This window comes from Callorhinchus milii, unplaced genomic scaffold (assembly GCF_018977255.1).
Source record: "Callorhinchus milii isolate IMCB2004 unplaced genomic scaffold, IMCB_Cmil_1.0 Scaffold2, whole genome shotgun sequence".
Lineage (NCBI taxonomy): Eukaryota > Metazoa > Chordata > Chondrichthyes > Chimaeriformes > Callorhinchidae > Callorhinchus > Callorhinchus milii.
In genome coordinates this window covers 13,712,208-13,733,180 of record NW_024704743.1, presented here as the reverse complement: position 1 = coordinate 13,733,180, position 20,973 = coordinate 13,712,208, and the positions used below count along the sequence as shown (strand labels likewise).

Below are 20,973 nucleotides of genomic sequence, written 5' to 3'. Positions count from 1 at the left end.
AAGTTTTCTTACTCCGCACGCCTGATCATAATTCCTCAAGAAAAAAAACAATAATAAATTGGTCACTTCAATCCCCGACTGTTTGTGGGACACTGCTGTGCGCAATTGGCTACTGTGTTTCGCCCACAAATACACAGTCAATTAACTTTACAGTATATTATGTGAAGCGCTTTGAGACGTGAAAAGCGCTATATCAAATGCAAGGATTATTATTATTATTTTGTCTGACCTAGTGTCATTGCCAATTGCTTGTGTAGATGCAGAGCAGATGGTAAGCAGGGGTGAAAACATGATACTCGTAACAGGAAATTTAAAATGCGACTATTGAATGTAATCAGATATGTGTCATATTGACCCGTGGAAACTCTGCTCCAATGCTGCCTGTAGAGACCACCTTTAGGGGCAATATGGCATGCATTCAGTGACCAGTGGGAGGCGCTGTTTGCAACTTCCTGTTGTAAATAACACATTTGTAAGTGCTTTAACCCATTCTTTCAACATGAAAGGTGCTATTTAAATGTAAATTCTATTGTATTTTAAACCTAATGTCTCTCCAGTTGAAGCACATTGGCAGTCTGTAATTCCCCGATATATGGGTGAGACTTTATGAATGGATTGGGTTCAATTGTGTTGTTTCTCCCTAATAAATCAAGGCTTTCTCAGTGAGACATTTTCGTCAAAATGGGAGGAAGGAGAGGTCAAAACATCCAAAAGCAACATTCTTGAGTTCTTACTCTTGCTTCTCAAATGATTTGTTTTTGAGCTTTGAGTGTTTGAAGTGAGTTTTGAAGTGCTGATGAAATTTCAAGTTTCAAATGCCAACTATTCAGTGTTGTCATTTTTGAACAAAAGCCAGAAATGTCACTGACCTCTGTATTCCACCACTGACTGACAGAAGAGTCACACTTAACAGCTTCAAACCGTGATGAGTTCCATTCTTCAAGAGGGACTCAACAACATCAGCAACAATTTGCACTTATATAGCGCCCTCCACACAGGGTAGCATCTCAGAGCACTTAGACTCTACTGAGATACAGGAGTTACAAAGTCTGGCTAAGGGAAAAAGGACATACTTTTGATGGGAGAATTGATTTTAGTTTTAATCTTAATGGGAAGAAATTATCTTGTATTTGATATGCTATCTATAATGTTGAAATTACTCAAAGCTAGTCACAGGCTGTGTAGTTGTAGTGAAATGTGATATCCATCAATACTAAATGAATTTTAAAGAGTCTAAGTTTCTCTATTTACTGATCTTAATTAAAATGATTGTGTGAGTAATCAGGGGTGAAATGATGGGAGAATGTAACAATCTTCAGTCAGTACTTCCTAATAGTTTGGGAAGTCCAGTTCCTCAAAGGATGAGTAAAACAACAGATCAAAGAGGGAGAACAAAAGGCCAAAGTAATTTATCTAAGGCCATTGAAGAGGAAATTGTTCAGCATTTCACAGTGAGAAGGGTGACAGTAAAGTATCAAAGATGGAGTTAATGAAAAAAGTGAGGGCAGTGAATGGCAGGTGAGCACTGAGACTAGTGGACAGTATAACACATTTCTGACTGGGACCTTGCTTGGAGCAAATGGTAAGGAGTTTGCAACAGAATGAACAATTGGGGTACGACGCTGGAGCAGAGCTGAGGATGGGGCAGGAATTCCTCCTACTCATCTTCTGTTAACCCTGCAAGCTCAAGCCCTAATGTGTTGGGTGGTCTTAGATGGATAAGTAGCGGGAAACTTGCCAGACTGTGTTTTCAATGGCAAGCTATGTAGATTTAGTTGGTTAGACTCTAGAAATACCCCAACGCACACTCTGGGGTCCCCAAGCCTTGACTCTTTACAACTTGCGCGTCATCCTCTCTGAACTTGGGTCAGCAGATGTGTCTCTCCAGGGAGAGGGCATTCATTCCATTACATGGGAATTTCCAAATGTATGTGGGATGCCTGAAACTCTGTTGGTTTGGATATTCTTAAGCATGATGATGGGTTTCCGCATGTGTCAGACACCCGGCTGAACAAAAAGCTGAGGAAGTTCAGGTTCAACAGCAACCACATGCACCTCAGCAGGAACCAGCAGTAGATCAGCCGGCGAGAAGGGCAATGCTGATGGACACAAACTATTGTATTATTTTAGGATGTTCTCGAAAACTGATGGGCTGGAGTTATGTCCATGACAGTCATTTGAAATACTATAGCACCATTGCTACTGAACCGTATTAATGCATTTATTAAGCTCCATATCATTTCTGAACTGTTCAACCTGCTGCTTGAAGAGTGGACCTGAATTAGTGTGTAATCGCTGTTAGTAGCTGATATGGTGCTTAAGGCTCTCTGTGTTTGTATTCTGCAGTGGGAATGTGGAACGCAATGAATCTCTCCATGACAACACCCTATACCTCACCATGCCTCTGAAACATGAAGTGGACACAGCTATTACAGGGTAAATTCGCCTGTCACATCTTAACTTGAACATGTGCTGAAAGACCTGATAGTTACTGTTACAGTATAATCAAGAGGGATTGAGAGTTACTGTAACAGTACAATAGACAATACAGACTGATATTTACTTTTACAGTATGATAAAGGAGCGGGACTGACAGGTTACTATTACAGTGTAATATAGGAAAGGCACTAGTGAGTACTGTTCAGAGTGAGGAGAGAAAGTGATTGTAAATTATCAGATCTTGGGCCAGTGTGCAGTCAAAATACGGTTGCCATTGTAAGGGTACAGCTGTGGAAGTTGCTAAATTTACTAATTAAACAGATTCACACTCAATGCCAAATGTAATACTCAGTGAGGAATAAATTTATGTGTTTGTGTATGCAGAATATATATGTATGTGTACATGGGTATTATAATATGTATGTGTACATATATATTAAATGTGAAGTATATATAAAATAAACATATAAATCATTTGCTACTAATATCTTCATTCAATTCTCAGAGAGTAAAACAGCACAAACTGTTTTGTTTTAAAACATGTAAGCTGTTGCAGAAGAACAAGAGACTGTTACATCTGAAATATCAAGTTGCAGGGGAAGAAATTCCACCTGGATCTGTTTACTTTATTTTTGTGTAACATTTCGGAACATTTTAAAACTGCAGAAAACTGAATTCAACAATTTGCCAAATTTTGGACTCTCCAAAATGTTGCGTAAATAGAGTAACCTAGACCCAGATGGAATTTCTCTCCAACAATAGTTTGAAATTCCAACGTTTGCAAAGGCTCAGCACTGTAAACAGATGTTGTGAAGCACATACTGGGTCTAACTTGTGGGATTTCTTAATAAGGAATTTGATTAAAAGCATCTGAAGCAGAATTGCCAAAAGACAGTGCGATGGACCAGACTGACCTCCGAAAGCTGTGAATGAATGTTGTGAATCTGAATTATTGAAGACATCCTGCCAATGTGAAAGGCATTATATAAATGTCAACTCTTATTTTGGTTTTGTTGGGACTCCTATTTTCAGAAAACACGGCGTTGGCATGACCGGCCTTATAAAGGAATCCCATTAAGAAGTACTGTAATTTGACCCCAATGTCTCGCTGACAGTAAAAGAAGTAGCAAGCATTTTGTGATGATGGCAAACTGAACTTTAGGATCAGTGGACTCATTGCCTGTGTTTCTCACTCTCCCTTTCTTCTCACTCATTCATGCAGATCAATTTCTCCAACGTCCTTCATTTACGGTTCGACGGTGGATGTGTCGAAATTTATTCAAATGGAAGACTGCCTTTTTCAGCCACTCAACTTCACCTTTCAGGTAAGCTTTCGCCTCTTAAATATAGCTTAATCCAAACATCAAATTGTGTTATTTGGTAAAGTAAAATTGAGTGGCTTCAATTAGTAGTTTTAAGTTCCATACAAAAAAATGGATTAAATATTACTTCAGTTGGCTTGTTATTATATGTTGCTCATTCATTTTATGAGTGATGGAAACAATCATCCATAGGCTCAATCCAATCAGTTTTCATGATATTAGTGTAAAAACATATGTAAAATATATATTAGCATATTTAAATGATTATTGTGCTTGGTCCAGAAGATTTGTTCAGGTTTGCAAACACTTCTTTCACTCTGAGTTAACGCATTTTCATACCATGAGTTGTGATCAGGTTGTTTATAGTTAATGTTAGCTTGGCTCACTTGGTAGCAAACTCACCTTTCATTCAGAAGGTTGTAAATTCAAGCCCTAGCTGCATTACTGGAAGGTAGTACCATCTTTTCAATGAGTTATGAATCTGAGGTCCAGTCTACTTGTTCAGGTGTAGGTCAAAGATCCTATAATAGAAATGCACAACAGAAGGGAATTTGTCAGTGTCTTGGCTGAAATTCCTTCAGATTAATTGGCCGTTCACCTCATGGCTGTTGTGAGGATTTCCTGGTGCAGACAACTAGTGCAATTGCCTCCAAAAAGGTGGTTATTACACTTGACAAGAATGACTACTTTGAGATGTTTCGACATGCAAAGATACTCTGAAAATGCAAATTATTTTCTTCTTAAACCCTCGGATTAAGGGTTGGGTTTCTGCTTGAGGTGAATGTCCGTTCGCCTACTTCTAATACAGCATTATTTGTGTTTGGCTCTGGACCGATCCTCCTCAATTTAACCTTGAAACCTTCCCTAAGATGAGACCAAGGGAATTTTCCAAATTTTCCTTTTCTTTGGCAGTCAGCTTTCCTCTGGGTTTTCTTTTTGATTGACAGCAGCAACCGTACTTCTGCCCAAAAGTAATAAAGAATCGAAAGTAAGAACCTGTTTTCAATGTATCAGGATCAACACTGAATCCTCAAAATATTTCATACTCCTCAAATCAATTATTGACCCCTTTGGCTGCCAGCTGCTTGTATAAAGCTGACTATAGTGTTAGCTTCTTTGCTGATGGGATTAAATCTAGTTTACTGCCATTGGGTCTCGGCAGTTATCCGCTGACTATGATGACTTCACCCCTGGCAGTGTATGTAAGCTTTTAATGGGGTTTCCTATTGTAAGCTTAAATCATTACTGTTACTCAGCCAGTATCATGTGAAGATGCACTTGAGCTCTGGCTCCAGGATTGACATCAAATCAGATCTGCTCTCAGGCATGTTGGCGGTAATTTTTATTTCACATTGCAAATGGTAACAAATCAATGTGTAGAATTGGGATGCATTCAAACAACAGAAACAACAAATTGCATTTATATAGTGTCTTTCACATCAGGATGGCGTCCCAAAGCCTTGAGCAGTCAAGGATTTGTACCAGAGCTGGGGTTGGAATCAAGAGGGGTGCTTTGACAAGTAACTTGACTAAACTGTGTATGTGATGTGGGCGCTGCACACAGGGCTTTTGGCACTCCAAGAGTTAAGAAATGCTACTGTGAAAGTCAAAGAACACGTGTGTATTTGACTTTTAGTTGCACAAAATTTGCCCACATTGATTAAGCTGGTATGTTGACTGAGCAATGACAAACCGTGAAGATTTGTAACATTGAACTGCATTCTAATTAAACTCACTCCTTTTCTGTTTCCCTGGTTTGGTGCATAGTCTTGGCAGGGGACATGCAGCTTCACTCTCCTCACATTCCTTCAACAGACATAAACCACCCCCCTGGGAAACACACTCAGCACTTAAGTATATATTCCAGCTCAACTGCATGCCTGCTTCGTTCCAGTGACAGTTCTTATTTATCTTGTTCTGATCCCACTACTTCCATTAACGGGGGAAATGTATGTCAGCAGGAAAGGAGTTATGGCTTTGTATCATCCTGGAGTTGGAAATTGTACAAGTTCCTACATCCCTGCAAATGACAGGAGGAAACTTTTCTGAGACTTTCGTATCAGCTCATTGTTGATGTTTCTATCTTGTAGAAACTGCACCTGTGGTCACCTCCCACTCCTCCCTGGCTCAGCGTCCAACCCCGACAGTGAATAGTGCTCCGAGACACTGTCCTGCATGAAGGGCGCTATGTAAATACAAGTTGTTATTATATAATTCATTAATGGAACAGGCAGGTGAATGAGAGACAGCTTGTCAACTTAGGGCTTGAAATTTCTCTTGGGCTTACTACCCTTGAGACTATTTTGCCATAACGTTTAAATCATGCAGAACTTTTGAAAAATGTTAAATTCGTAACTTAATTTGGAAATAGATTTCCACAGTTATTAAAAAGAGCCAGCTTCCAAATTGAGACTGAATTTGAGTATTTTTCAGAATTCAGCACAATCTTAAATTTTAAGTTGAATATCATTAATCTAAGACCATGAGAAATTTCAGATCACCGGTTGATTAAAGGCAACTTTATAATATTGCCATGCTTTGCCACATATCTTTACCCCATGGGTATGAAATGAAGTAAACAACCTCTGATTGAACGTTTCTTACTGTTTGCCATTCACTTTTATCAGTGGCTTGCTTAAAGCCAATCATTGCATCCAAACCAGCTTGCTCAACAGAAATCTCTGCCCAGTTGATTTTGATCTATTTGCTGGGTTAGCCGGGTATCTGACACACAGTTGCTATGCTTAAAAGTATTCAAACTACATATACATGGAAATGTTCTTGTGTCTGGTATGGCATGCACACTCTCCTCCTGGAGGGAAACATCCTGTTTACCTAATCCCAGAGAATTTAGGTGCAAGTTAATGAAAGCCAAGATTTAATGTATAGGGTACTGCTGGAGTTTACTGCTGTATAACCAGCGTGCCATTGACATCACTGCCTGACAAGCTTCCTGTTGCTTATGCAGCTAGGACCATCCTACCCGTTAGGGCTTTGGCTTGCAGTGTTAACAGGAGCCGAGAGGGAAGAATCCCTGCCTCCAGCGACTGGTCTATCCTTCTACGTCCTGCCGGTGAGCCAGGGTCTGCAGCAGCAGTGATCTGGAGTAGTGCAGACCGCCTGGCTCACGATCCAAATTTTCGAGACCCCTACGGAGGGTTGACTCAATTCTGACAATCCATAGGTGGACACATCACTTTGTGTCCTCAAAGAGATATTGCTCACCTCTCCCCCCACCTCAAGGGGATAGTGCCTTGTAATATCAGTTTAACCTAATTCTGCTTATTCCTCAAGATTGCCTTCTCTGTAATGTGTTAACCCCTGAGCCGAGAGTGCTACCAACTGAGTCAGGCTGACACAAAAATTTAGAAAGAATGTACAGCACAGAAAAAGGCCACTTGACCCAGCTAGTCTGTGCCAGTATTTATACACCACGTGAGCCTTCACCCCTCCTATACTTTTCTATTCCTTCTATTCCTGTAGATTATTCAGAACTCTGCAGCTCGTGTCCTCTCCCGTACCAGACTCAGCGATCCGATTACCCCCATCCTTGCCCAGCTTCACTGGCTCCCCTTCCCTCAGAAAATCGAGTTTAATACCCTCGTTCTCACCTTCAAAGCCCTCCATGGTCTTGCTTCCCCCTACCTCTGCAACCTCCAATCCCATATCAACCTGTCCACTCCCTCCTCTCGGCAGACACTGGCCTGCTCCAGGTCCCCCACACCTCTCGCCTCGCCATTAGAGGTCGGGCATTCAGCATCTCTGCCCCCATACTCTGGAACTCTATCCCGCAATCCCTCTGCCTCATCCACCTTTCTGACCTCCTTCAAGTTCCATCTAAAAACACTCATCTTCGACCTTGCCTTTGTAATTTTAGCTGTGACACTCTATATAGTCTGATATTAACAGTGACACCTTTACATTTCTGTGTTTTTATACTAAAGGTTATAAATATGGGTCCAAGCAGTGTCCCAGAACTTCTCGTCCAAATTATGATTCCAAGCAAGCTTTCGGCGAGTGGAGCTGACATGTTCCTGATCCAAGAGACAGTGGTGAGTGAGTGCATCAATTATCAATTGGTTGTTAATGATTCTGTTGCCTTTGAAGAAATTGTTCAGTGCAATTTTACAGCATCAGAGGCCTGGATTTCTCTTGTTGGTAAGCTTGAGAAATATAAGGTAAGTGTAAGTCTTAAAATATAAGGCCGTGCAGAATTTTAGGAAAACCATCTTAAATTCAATCCTATTTTGGTTGGCGATTTTCCACATCCCCCATGCTGGTGCCTGTTTTACTATTGATTGCTGTATCCTTGCTGTATCTTCTTATTGAATGTTTATCATTGCTCTTAGTCAATGTTAACCGGGGGATCCCATTGTTGTTGCACAATACAGGAAACTTTTAACTCGTGCCATATGAGACCTTGTGATACTGGACGATAAGCCTGGGTGCCCAAAGGGGGCAAAAGTCTTCCATTCTCAGCTCAAAAATTTACGAGTCTTGCTAAGCGAAATGAAAAGTTCCGAATATAAATGTTTTTAATGAGATAAATGAAAAATATCCACGTGATGGTGAATGGGCTTAAGCCCTATTTCTACTATAAAAGCTGGATATTGAGATCCAGATTTCCATCCCTAGGAAACTTACTTTAATCAAGCTGAAGCTATTTCTGTCATTAGTTGCTTTGCCCTTGCCTGTTTCTTGGTATTTACTGACAGATGTGCTCTATGACTTGCCTTGACGAGCTCTGTGCTTCATTAACTACTGAACACAGAGAACCTCACTTCAAAAAGCACGGCAATAACTCTGCCCACTGCTTTCAGAGTGGAGGAGCCATTTCACATTTACCTCTGTCAAGTGGAGGTGGCACAATCCAATGCCAGTGCGCCGTGGCACAAGACATGGCTTTGCCCTGCGATGCCCCAGGTGGCAAATTCCCAGGCTCAGCAAGCTTTGAGGAAGAATGGGGGCCAAATGCTTCCCAGCATGAACGGAGAGGAAACCAAAGGGGAGAGTCAGTTTGGGTCACTGTTGAAGACCTCCTGCGGGCTTGCTGACGAGCAGTAGTGACAAGGCCTGGGAATTGCTGCCTCCTGCCTTCTTGGTCAGGAAATGACCTGTGACATGGAAGGGAGCAGGGATCAAAAGAGAAAAGAAAAATACATTCGAAGTTGGAACGCCCACACGCACAAACTATTTCTTACACACCAGATTGTCTTCTAGTGCTTGAACGGCTGAAAGAAGTGCATGTCCTTTGTGTGTCATAGAGCTTCTGGGTTCATGCAGTCTGTTTCTTTTGAAGTTTTATTTTATTTTAATGTGCCTGATCACTCGAGGAGTTACTTTAGGCTTGCGTGGCAGAGAGGTAAATGGAAACAAAGCTCATGCTCCAAATTAATCTGCATAATTTTGCCGTGAATAATTAGGCTTGGCACCAGACTTACAAATATGATGGATAGATAAATAGATTAACTGAATACATAAACAAGAGTTGGAGCTGTGACAGAGGTTGGCTAACCCCAGCATTCCAGTGCTTTTCCCATGAGTATCTTTCAATGGAAGGCAGAGTGCAGAAAAGTCAGAAACATCTGCTTCCCAGAGGACTTTGAGGAGGTGGAAAGTGTGGTAACCTATTCATTGATAATCAGTTACCCTGTCAAAGGAGTGTTGTAAGCCTGACTAAGCTGCTGTAAGCACTGCATACTCTGCAGCTCCAGCAATGACAACCATCAGCACTGTGAGTTGTGCTGTCCCTCCATAACTTTGTGCCTTCCAGAGATCAGCACTGCAAGATGCCATTCCATTAAACTCCTAGGGTTAAAGCAGCTTCCCAATGTCATAATCACAATCATCCTTGCAAATGATGTAGCACCTTATCACATAGTGGAAACTTCTCAAAGCATTTCACAGGATTTAATGTTGAGTGCAGTGACTGCGTATTTGTAGGCGATAGCCAGCTTCACATTGCAGTGTCCCACTAAAACAAATTGATAACAACGTTCACTTTCATTTCTAATTAGATATATTTTGGAAAATGCTTTCAGGCATTTCATTTACATGAAAGGTGCTATATAAATGCAAGATTAATGAAAGACATGATAAGGCGCTATACCAGATGCAAGGATTATTATAATATTATGATTAAGTTACTACAATATTAGGATTAGAAAGCAATATTGCGTTTAATGGATACATACTGTTTCTGAAGGTGCTTAAGGCCTCTTGGATTTGATCTTGAATGTGTATTTCAATTCCAAGTTGACGGTATACTTCCTGAGCCCATTCCTCTTGAAAGGAGGATAAGGCAAGACTGCCCATTGTCACCCACCCTATTCGATATATTCTAACCACTCTCTGTGTGAAAAAATGGACTATATTCATGACACTCAATTAATATAGAAATGCATATTGCAGCTGGAATACATACTGTATAGCAATATTTTGTGCTTTTTAAAAAAAATGGTATCCAATGTCAGAATGATGGCAGCATTCCACGATTTAAAACATATGTTAACAGTTTCCCAATCTCAGCAACCAAGAACCATTAAAGCAATCCATGCATCAGATCTCAGTTACTAAAGCAGCAAAAATAGCTAAAACAGCCAAGAGGGTATTAGTTGCTACACAATAACATTGGGTGAATAGGACCTGAGTGAATTGAGTATGACTCTGGACACTTTGACTATCTTCCACATTACCAGCAGTGGGAAAGGAGATCAACAAAGGATCAGTCGCTTGTGAAAACTCATCATTTTAATTTCATTGGGGTTTGGTGACCTGTTGGGAACAGTGAATGTAACACGTATGCACCAATTTAAACAATAAAGATCATCCCAAGTGTATTGTAAAGCTCGTACTGCAGGTTAATTGTGCTGAAAATGAAAAGGTGGAGGCTCAATTCCTAGTTCCTGATTACAGTATATGGGGAACTTGCTTATTATTAATGTCCAGGACCTTGGGATCTTGTTTGACCCTCATCTATTCTTTCTACCCCTCATCTGCGCCATGACCAGCTCTGTCTTCCCCCACCTCCGCAACATCGTCTGGCTCCGACACTGTCTCACACCGCAGGCCGCTGAAACCCTCATACACGCATTCATTACATCGAGGCTTGACTATACAAACTCACTGCTTGTCGGCCTCCCCAACTCCTCCCTCCACAGACTGCAGATCATCCAGAACTCTGCAGACCATGTCCTCTTCCGCACCAGGCTCCGTGACCCTATCACCCCCATCCTTGCCCAACTCCATGACTTCCCATCAACAACAACAAGATTACATTTGTATAGCACAGAGGATATAGTTCAAGATCTTGGTCCTCACCTTCAATGCCCTCCATGGTCTTGCTGCCCCCATCTCTCTGACCTCCTAAACTCCTACCACCCTGTTCGCTCCTCCGCTCAGCGGGCTCCGGCCTGCTTCACGTCCCCCGTCTTGCTTGCCCCACTATTGGCGAGCGGGCCTTCCGCCACTCTGCACCCACCCTCTGGGACTCCATCCCGCAGTCCCTCCGTCTCCCGCCCCCCCCCACCCCCCTTCCTCGCCACCCTCAAGACCCACCTCAAAACCCTCCTTTCAATCGTGCTTTCGAACTCCCTGCTTCCCCACCCCTGCCCTCCACCCTACCCGACCTCAGGTCCATAACTCTGTCTGTCCAGCGTCTTGGGACATCCTCCCGACATGAAAGGTGCTTTACAAATGTAATTTTGTTGTTGCTGTTGTTGTATTAATAAATGATTATGCTTTCAATTGGTTATTCAGTTGATTGAATCAATTGATCAATTTGATCAAATTGATTGATTGATGTTATTGTCATATATGGAACCTCTCACTCTGCAATCAATGTCTATAACTGAGTTTGAACATAGAGATATCAGCCTTGTACTCTAAACTGATGAAATATACTGTAATGTTCATTGTTCCTGACTCTGTTCTTAATTCAGATCGGACATGAGGGAGGCAACTGTACCTTTCACCGAAACCCCCAGCCCTGCTTCATACCTCAGGACAGGGAGAACATCTTCCACACAATTTTTGCTTTCTTCACTAAGTCTGGCAGGAAAATAGTGGTGAGTGATGCCTTTTACCACTTACTACACAACAGTCTCACAAGGTGAGCAAGGCTATACAGCTCTGCTGCATGATGGCGAGTCCTTCAGCCTGGAATTTCTGCTGATAGCATGGTGTAACTTCCACATTGCTTCCACGTCCAACCTGCTACACTAAACCACTGGTACTTTTCACTTGGTTGCATCAGGCTGCATCAGTCTTATTAGCTGCATCCCAGGTACCATGATAATGTCAGTAGGTTGACTCCATCCCATTGGTGCATGAGTTAGGAAGCAACAAAACTGTTAGATAATAATTAAAATCACTTCTCAGAAAGCGTCAAGATAAGCTTTGTGAAAGCATGCTGTATATGTGGGTTTACACATCTCATATAATAAAGCCCAGCATTTGCACAACTCACATAATACAACTCAGCATTAAACATTGCTACACAATTCATGTAGTAGACCTCAGTACCTGGACTTACTCCCAACAACGTTTCTTATCGAATCCTACAGGACAGAAGGAGCTAATTGGCTTATCGTGCTTTTGAAAGAGCTATCCAATTAGTCCCACTCCCCCGATCTTCCCCCACAACCTTGCATTGTTTTTATTTTCAAGTATTCCCTTTTGAAAGTTATTATTTAATCTGCTTTCACCACTCTTTCAGGTAGTGCATTCCAGATTGTAACAGCTTGCTGCATATATAAATTTCTCCTCATCTCCCCTTTGGTACTTTTGCTAATTATCTTTAAATCTGTGTTCTCTGATTACCGACCCACCCATCAGTGGAAACATAGAAACAGCTTCTCCTTATTTACGCTTATCAAAACCCTTCATAATTTTGAACACCTCTGTTAAATCTCCCCTTAACTTTCTCTGCTCTAAGGACAACAATCTCAGCTTCTCTAGTCTCTCCACATAACTGAAGTCCCTCTTCCCTGGTATAATTCTGTCTGTTCAGGTATTCTGTACAATATATGCAGAAAGAATATAGTTTCACAAAAATCAGAACAAATGTGAACAGCATGTGACCCCAGGTAACATATTTGGGCCACCTCATGGAAGATGTCCTTCAGTTATCATCACATTAAATATCACAAGAAAAAAATATAGCTTAGCATTTTTAAGATTGCTTGTGCATCATTTTTATAAAATGTTTGAGGTAATGGGTTGCAGTTGCTAACCTGTCTTATTTTCCTTTCTTCTACCTTGCTGGTTTTATTAGGACTGTGACAGGTCTGGTCGACCTTGTCAGATCATCAAGTGTAAACTAAACTCGATAGCAAAGGAAGAAACCAGGAATATTGATGTGCGCTTACTACTCAACACTGAAATACTCAAAAAGGTGAGGCAGGCTTGGCTGATGTCCATAGACTGTAATGTGCACTGATCAGGAAGTCACTTACATGTACTCTTTTTTTTAAAAAAATTCTTACGCTCAATCTTTCTAGTGTTTAAAGACAAAATAGTGTTTGCAATGTGATCATTGTTAGTGTTGCACCGAGTGTGAGCCTCAAGTGGCTCCTCCTCTCCCTCTGTTCTCCTGTTTAGGTGGACTTTAAATCTTCTATGGCACTGTTTCAAAAATGGAAGGGAGTTTCCCCCAATGTCCTGGTCAGCAATCCTCCTGATAAAATTGGTCATTCACTTTGTGGATGTTTGCAGGGCATTGTTGTGCGCAAGCTGGCTGCCGCATTCGCCCACAAAAGCAGTCATTACACTTTGTAGTGAATGGGATGTTTTGACAATGTGATAAGCAAGGCTTATTATTGATGTACTCTGAGGCCAGATATATCAATAGTTGTATACAATGCAAAGCTCCTGACCTCACTGCCCAACAACACATTCAACGACACGTTTTAGCCAAACTTCAGAGATTTTGTCAGAACTGTCAGTGGATGTATTTCTGGAGCAGAGTTTCCACGGGTGAGCGTGGCAGAATGTCACCACGCAGATTCCCTATTTCAGGAATCCCTTTTGAGATTGCCGCATTTTAGACTCCACTTTCAGCAGGGAGGCAAGAGCTGGAATAAACAGGTGTTTATCATTTCTATTTCTGATCTACAGGACAGCGCATCAGTTATCCAGTTTGTCACTAGAGCAAAAGGAACAGTGTCATCAGACCGTAGGACGGTGGAGGTGGCAGGGGGACTTCCAGAAGATTCTACAGTGAGTACTGTCCATGTACAAATACCAAGCCAACTTACCTTGGGTCAGTCATGAGTCAATGAAAACAATGCATTATAAAGAGGCAGTGACTTCATGAACAGACTGTCCTTTCCTCAGTGGAGACGGACAGAGAGGAACTGGGGACGTCATTTTTCTTACAAAGACCTCGCTCTCAAACAGCCTGAGGATGTTTCAAGCAATATAGATGCAGCATTAGATTTTTAAGTGGCTGCAGATATTTGATGCACGGTCTTGGAAGTCCATACTGAAATGCAATATGTTTTTTTTATCGTTTCATCACAATTTCCATCATCGTATTATCAGAGGTGTAAGCAATTGAACGTTATTTATCCGTAACGGAGGACAATACAGACTCAAAGGTCCCCAGGTTCGAATCCTGGCCTGTGCTGAGATAACTGATATCACTCGTTTCGGCCACAAAATGTATACAGTCAATTCACTTTGCAGTATATTCTATGAAGTGCTTTGAGACGCCTCAACTATGTGATAAGGTGTTATGTCAAATGCAAGGATTATTTTTATTCAGTCAGGAAAGCAGTTTGTTCGCTACATTCGGTCTCAATGTAGAGATTCAACATGCACAATATTATATTAGTATTCACCTATAAAATACACAGTCATTATTCTTTACAGTATATCCTTGCACCACACAGTGAACATCTTCATTTTAACAGGGTTTTTCTTTAGACTTTTTAATTTTGCTTTCAAGTGATTTTAATGTGGACAATAATGAGTTTGGCAAGATATTTTATTTTCCCCCCTGTGAAATGAGCGCTGCGTCTCTCAACTCACGCAAATCGTGACAAGCTGCTAAACTCAAAACGGGATGAGGTATGAGCAGAGTACGGAACCTGATGTGCTTACGAGTCATGGAAATACTATGAAGCCTCAACTCCCACAATAAACTCAAGAAGAAATGAAGTATTATCAGTTATACAATTCAGCATTGATTTGAAGCGAATCACTCATGTCCCCTTGCTGATCAAAGCAACACTTGCCTTTCCCTATAATTCTGTTGGCATTTTGCAACAAAGAAACTTCTCAGTAAAATCCTATGGAGCACTTTGTGACGTTTTGACAACGTCACAAAGTGCTCATTTGCAAGATATCATTTGCAAGGATTATTTGTTGTTTATAATGGCTCCAAACAAAAAGGACATTTCATTAAATATTTTTTCTGTGGAGTCAGTGGCCCCTCTTTTTTAAAAAGTTACAGTAACTTTCAGACATGACGGAAGGCAATCTGTGCCTGGGGCTGAGGCTGTCAAGTCTGTGATTACTGCCAGTGATCTGCTGAGGGAGAGGGGGAACACACTTCAGCTGTGGAACACTGAGGGATGAGTAGAAAACTAGTCCCAGCCCTTCAGCTCAATCCTGACCGCATACATGAGGAAATGTGATAAACATTTCCAGAGTTCCCATCCCCCAATGTGTGGTAGAAAATTAACTCCAAGCAGAGCTCATGTGCTTAAAGTGTCATTTTGTTTCCTACAAAGTTCTTGCTTACAAAGTTTTTAGTGAATTTAGAATTCTCGTGAAGTAGCCCTGAAACACTGCCCTCTGCAACAGTGGTGTCCTGCTCTGCTGTCACTAAACGTTGATAGCGGTCAGGGTGTTTTGAGCAGCTCTGGACTCGATTATTTGGGAGGGGGGAATTCAACCACTTCAATTGAAACACCAGTAGTTGCTGTCAAGTTCACTGACTGTATATTAGGTACTGACCATGAAAATGTGTGCACCTGCAATTACCCTGTCAAGTGTGGAAATACACTGTACACCAGGAACAAAGTGAGTGTGTGACCATAGAATTACATAGGATGATACAGTATGGAAGCAGGCCATTTGGCCGAACTGGTCCATGCAAGTCTTTACACTCCATACCAGCCTTCACCTCTTCATATTCCCTTATCCTGTTCCCTGTTACCAAATATTGAATACTGAAAACTGGATATTACCAAATATCAAATACCAAACATTACCAAATTCAATGCAAAATTATCAATGTCTTCTCACATCAGCAACATAGAACACCCCAGCTGTCCCATTTGGCCCTGACGTTTTTGCAAGAATAAACATGCCCTGTTTCAAAAATCAACCTACCCTCTAATATTCTTGTTGTGCATTATAGAAAGAGATAGACACAATAGGTAATAATTCAATGATTAAGTCAGGTAATACCTATAAACACTCCATCCTTCACTCATTTGGCTGGCCATGATCTGAACATCTCAGTGAGTTATATGGGACTTTGAACAAGTCTAATCTGTAATGCAGGGCTTGGAGTGTGCTGCATTGCCTGAGGTGCCATCCTTCAGATAAGATGTTAAACCAGACTGCCTGTTCAGGTGAATGTTAAAAATCCCATGACACTATTCGAAAAGAGAAGGGAGTTTCTCCCGGTGTCCTGGCCCACAATCCCACAGATAAAATAAGTTATTTGTTTCATAGTTGTGTGTGGGACACTGCTGTGCGCAACTGGGCTCCAGCTTTTGTTCACAAATAGCCATTACACTTTGCAGCAAATCCTGTGAATGTCTTTAAGGTGTCCTGATATGAAAGGTGCAATGCCAATGTAAGGATTATTACTTTTATTATTATTACAGACTTGTAATTGTAGGCAAACTGAAAGCAATGAGTTTAAGTCCTGTTCCCAGACTGGTCTGAATGGTTCAAAACATGCAGGTTAAGAGAGCATCCTGCCTTGCTTAATTTCCTTATAATTTGTTTCTGGTGACGTTATGTTGAACGTCTCTCGTGTGGCTTGCAGTGAAAATGTGAGGAAACATCTGCTTTCGTACATTACCCATTGCATTAGTCACTCTAACCTTTCAATGTGCTGATCTGGTTGGGAAGCATTTATTGGAGTCAATTTAGCATCACATATGTCTGTGACCCAAACATCCAGGTCCTTTTGATATTTAGTGCATCAAATGGATCCCAATGGGCTTGTTGCATACTCCACCCACATTCTCAATAGATCAGCAGACCTGTTGGTTTAGAGCCCATCATATTATTCATATTATTATGGAGCAGGGAGTCGTGAATAGCCCGTGGATCATGGAGTCTTTCTTGAATAGTTTGTGACTGTGTTTTTCGTTGATGTTACTGTTTTTTCTCAATAAACAAAACACTCAACAAGCTCATATCCCGTTAGCATATCCTGTTATATACACAGAGTGTGGCCACTAAACTGACCCCGTTGTATGCAATATAGATGTGTAAAGTACTGCCCAGAGCTGTTTGTCAAATGATCCCGTCCTAGTACTTTGTGCTGATCTGGCTGTGCTGCATCAGCCTGCTTCATGTTTTTGTAAGTTTCTGTCCCAACACACATGCTGGAGAAGCCTTCGCTACAAAGTGAGCTGGGCTGCTGCATTAATAGCTGCGAACACCCGTGTGAATTGTAATATGGGTTTTATAGGCTACAGGGTCATTCTCCTTACATGAAAGGAGCTATGTTATATAAGGCACATTGCTGCTGTTGTTGACCAGGGTCAATCTCATTCCACGGCTGCAGGATTCTGTTACTCTGGATTCCTTTACACATAAATCATTACAGCCTGAAAACAGGCCATTCGGCCCATCTAGTCCGTACCAGTGTTTAACATGTGTGAAATCCTTGTGCGATGTATAAAATGAGCGCAGTCATTGTTTATTCTTAAATGTTTGGTTTCCTCCCAGCCACCACCTCAGTCTTGCCACATTGTTTATGATGTATGATAGTGAGACGAGGGCAGCTGTGAGCCTGGCAACGTTGTGGTTACACTGTGGTTTCAGCGGACTTCCCACATCCCCCACAACCCCTCCCACCACACACAGTTGAAGTCTACAGTTTTAACATACTTGTTTTTAAGTAAATACAGATTAATGTCAAGGTTTTACTGCATTCTTCACAGCTTTTTGGCATGGCAGCCCTGCATACACTCACGCGATGTGTGAGTGAATGATGCTGAAGCCCCGACTGTAGGACCACCTTGTGGAGCTGCTCTCAGCATTGATTCTTGCTTTCTCCAGCATAAATACCGAGTTTGGCTTCTGCTTAACAATCGGTCTTGGACGATCCACTGGAACATGCAGGAACTTTTTAATGGACCTTTTTTTTAAATAGTATTAGATTCACTGGCATGTTTCAAAGATAGCTCACAAATGTTGTGATCAAACCAACTCAATCCTAGTGGAAAATAGAAATAAAACCGTATTGAAAGTCAGATGGTGTTGGCCTTTTATTCACAGTGGCATACTGGTGAGGGCGGAGCTGTGATCCAAATAATTTCCACAACTTGTTCTGTGTGGGAGCTGTTGTGGGCAGATGTTTGAGAGTGCAGCTGATGTTTCTAATTTAAATACCGGCCTGTAGAGCTGCACAAGAACCAAGCACAGGGCTGGCAGTGCTTGTTGTTTGGCTCACAGTAAAAGTGGACCAAGGGTCAGAGGGCAGCCAAGCAAGCACTCATGGCAGTGTACCCAAGCATGAGTCATTGCCTTCAGATTAAAGGGAGAACATTCAAGTAATAAACATGAACGATGTATTTAATGCTGCATTCCTGAAATGAACCTCGCTCCGTCTGTTTCAATAGATTTGCAATACAACAACAATAATTTTATATTTCTGTTGCACCTTTCGCATTAGGAGGACATCTCAAAGCACTTCACACAGTGCAGCTGGAAGCCCGAGTTGAGGGAGGGGGGAGGGAGTTGAGGAAAAGTGGAATTAATTCATGTGACTCTTGTATGTCTTGACATAGAGACATTAGAGACTGTCGTCTCTAATATGTCCCAGATATTGACAGGCCTGTGGCAAATCAGGAGTGTCAGTTTTAAGTGCCATGCCATAAGCAGGCGGCCTGCACCCCAGATCGTGTACCGGGCAAAACAGTTTGCTAGTGTTAGAGGCATAAACTGTGACAAATGGCTACATTGGGACTTTAAGGTCATAGTCTGGGCTGATGCTCCAATGCAGTGCTGGGGGAGCACTGCGTTTTCAGAAGTGCTGTTCTTTGGATAATATTTTAAACTGAGGTCTCGCCTGCCTGTTGAGATGAATGTTAAAGATCCAATGTCACTACTTGAAAAGAGAAGGGAGTTTTTCCTGATGTCCTGGCCAACAATCACCCAGCTAAAATATTGGTCATTCGTGGTTGTTTGTGGGACATTGCTTTGAGCAAATTGTCTGCCATTTTTGCCTACAAAATCCATTGCACTTGACAGAAACATATGAGTAATTGGCAGAGCTTGCTTCCTTTCCTTGCTCTCTTTGAACTGCAGACCTCACTGTCTGTGTGCTAACACTGCTCTCTTTATATTTAGGTGGTGTTTGAGGCATTGCACAATCTGGAGCCCCGTGGTTATGTTGTGGGATGGATCATTGCCATTAGCCTTTTTGTGGGAATTCTCATTTTTCTGCTGCTCGCTGTCCTGCTATGGAAGGTAAGTCGAACTCTAATCCCATGAACTAGTCCCACATTTCTTCACGGAATCAGATACATTTCTTGTGCGTGGTTTATTTTACCAATGAATGTAAAGTGCAGAAGCTAATTACGTCACCATAATTTGTTTATAACCTAACCCTAATACAAATTACAAAGAAGGTTAAATTGTTTATTAAACAAACGTAGATAAAGCTTGAGGTCTGTAAATATTTTAGCTGTTTTATTTGTGTTGCGCGTGAGTTGTTGATACACAGTAGAAAAGGATAATTCGGGTGCTTTCTTATAGTCACTGTCCATTATTTTGAGTAAAGGACTTCAAACGCTTTACACATGCTTCATCAGGAATGAAAAGGGAATAAACAAATTTACTTTCCACTGGTCCACTGCCTCAGAACATCCTCACAATGCTGTATAAATGTTAATTTGTAACTTCTTAGTTTAGTTGAGAAATCCATCTACTGTTTTCATAGTACTGTACTGTAATATCTTTATGGAGGTGAAAATGACGCTAGGAAACAATGAGGAGAGGGTGAGATTGGGACAGGATGTGGAGAAGGTGAAGCTGGGACAGGATGTGGAGAGGGTGAGGCAGGTGAGATGAGGACAGGGAGAGGCTGGGATGAAATGTGGAAAGAAGAGGAGGAATGGATCTTATTAGAAGAGAGTGTGTATGTCTTTTAGACAGGAGATCCTTTGGGAAGAAAACACAAAAAGAATGAGAAAGGTGGGTTAGTAGAGCTCTTAGATTAAACAGCTCAGGGTAGTGCTCGAGGACTGGTGAGTTGTTATGAAAAGTTACAGAAGTATACAGTTGAGGAAATAACACATCATGAACACAATATCACTTCTCAGGCCCCACACATAATATGAAGAACAGATTTGAATTGTAGTACACTATGAGAACATTAATGTTAAATTTAGCATGCGCGCTAAGGAAGCTCAAACTAAGAATCTTTGTGCCGAGTTCCCTACCAGTACTCTGGCCTGTCTTATTAAGAAGAAACATACACTGCAAAGATGCTTCATTGGCGTTAGATTGATACAAATCAGTGGAGTCCTGTAGCTTAGTGGTTAGGACACTCACCTCGCAACTGAGAGGATGGATCATCAACAGCAACTTGCGCCCTCCAGCGTCTCAGAGCACTTAACAGTGGCGGTGCCTGACTCCGAGCCGGGCGGGGGGTGGGGAAGTGACCGTAAGTATGGTCAAAAGGAAACTTTTCAAGTGGAAAAAGGGGAGAGAGGGGTCAAGGTGGAGGAGGATTGAAGGAGAATATTCCAGAGTTTCGGGGCATAGTGGCTGAATGCGTGACCTCCAATGATGGAGCGAAGGATGCGAAAGACAAGCAGGAGGCCGGTGCCAGTTGAGCAGAGGTGCTGGGTAGTGGATTGGGGAGTGAGGATGTTGGGGAGGTAGGGAGGTGCCAGGGAGTGAAGGGATTTGAACACGAGTGTGAAGACCTTGAAGTCGAACCATTCGGTGATGGAGAGCCAGTGGAGTCTGGCCAGAAATGGTGAGATGTGGGTATGGAGTTTGGTCTGGG

At 41.8% G+C, this 20,973-nt stretch overlaps 1 protein-coding gene across 1 annotated transcript in view; it reads left to right on the top strand.

Annotated features, from left to right (window-relative positions):
- The window catches only part of itga9 (integrin, alpha 9), a 204,051-nt gene that overhangs the window by 174,350 nt on the left and 8,728 nt on the right, over positions 1 to 20,973 (top strand). The window contains exons 21-27 of the mRNA XM_007904045.2: positions 2,347 to 2,436; positions 3,662 to 3,764; positions 7,706 to 7,813; positions 11,702 to 11,827; positions 13,036 to 13,155; positions 13,878 to 13,979; positions 19,308 to 19,427. Of these exons, the coding sequence (XP_007902236.1) occupies positions 2,347 to 2,436; positions 3,662 to 3,764; positions 7,706 to 7,813; positions 11,702 to 11,827; positions 13,036 to 13,155; positions 13,878 to 13,979; positions 19,308 to 19,427 (769 nt within the window). The remainder of the gene's footprint in view (positions 1 to 2,346; positions 2,437 to 3,661; positions 3,765 to 7,705; positions 7,814 to 11,701; positions 11,828 to 13,035; positions 13,156 to 13,877; positions 13,980 to 19,307; positions 19,428 to 20,973) is intronic.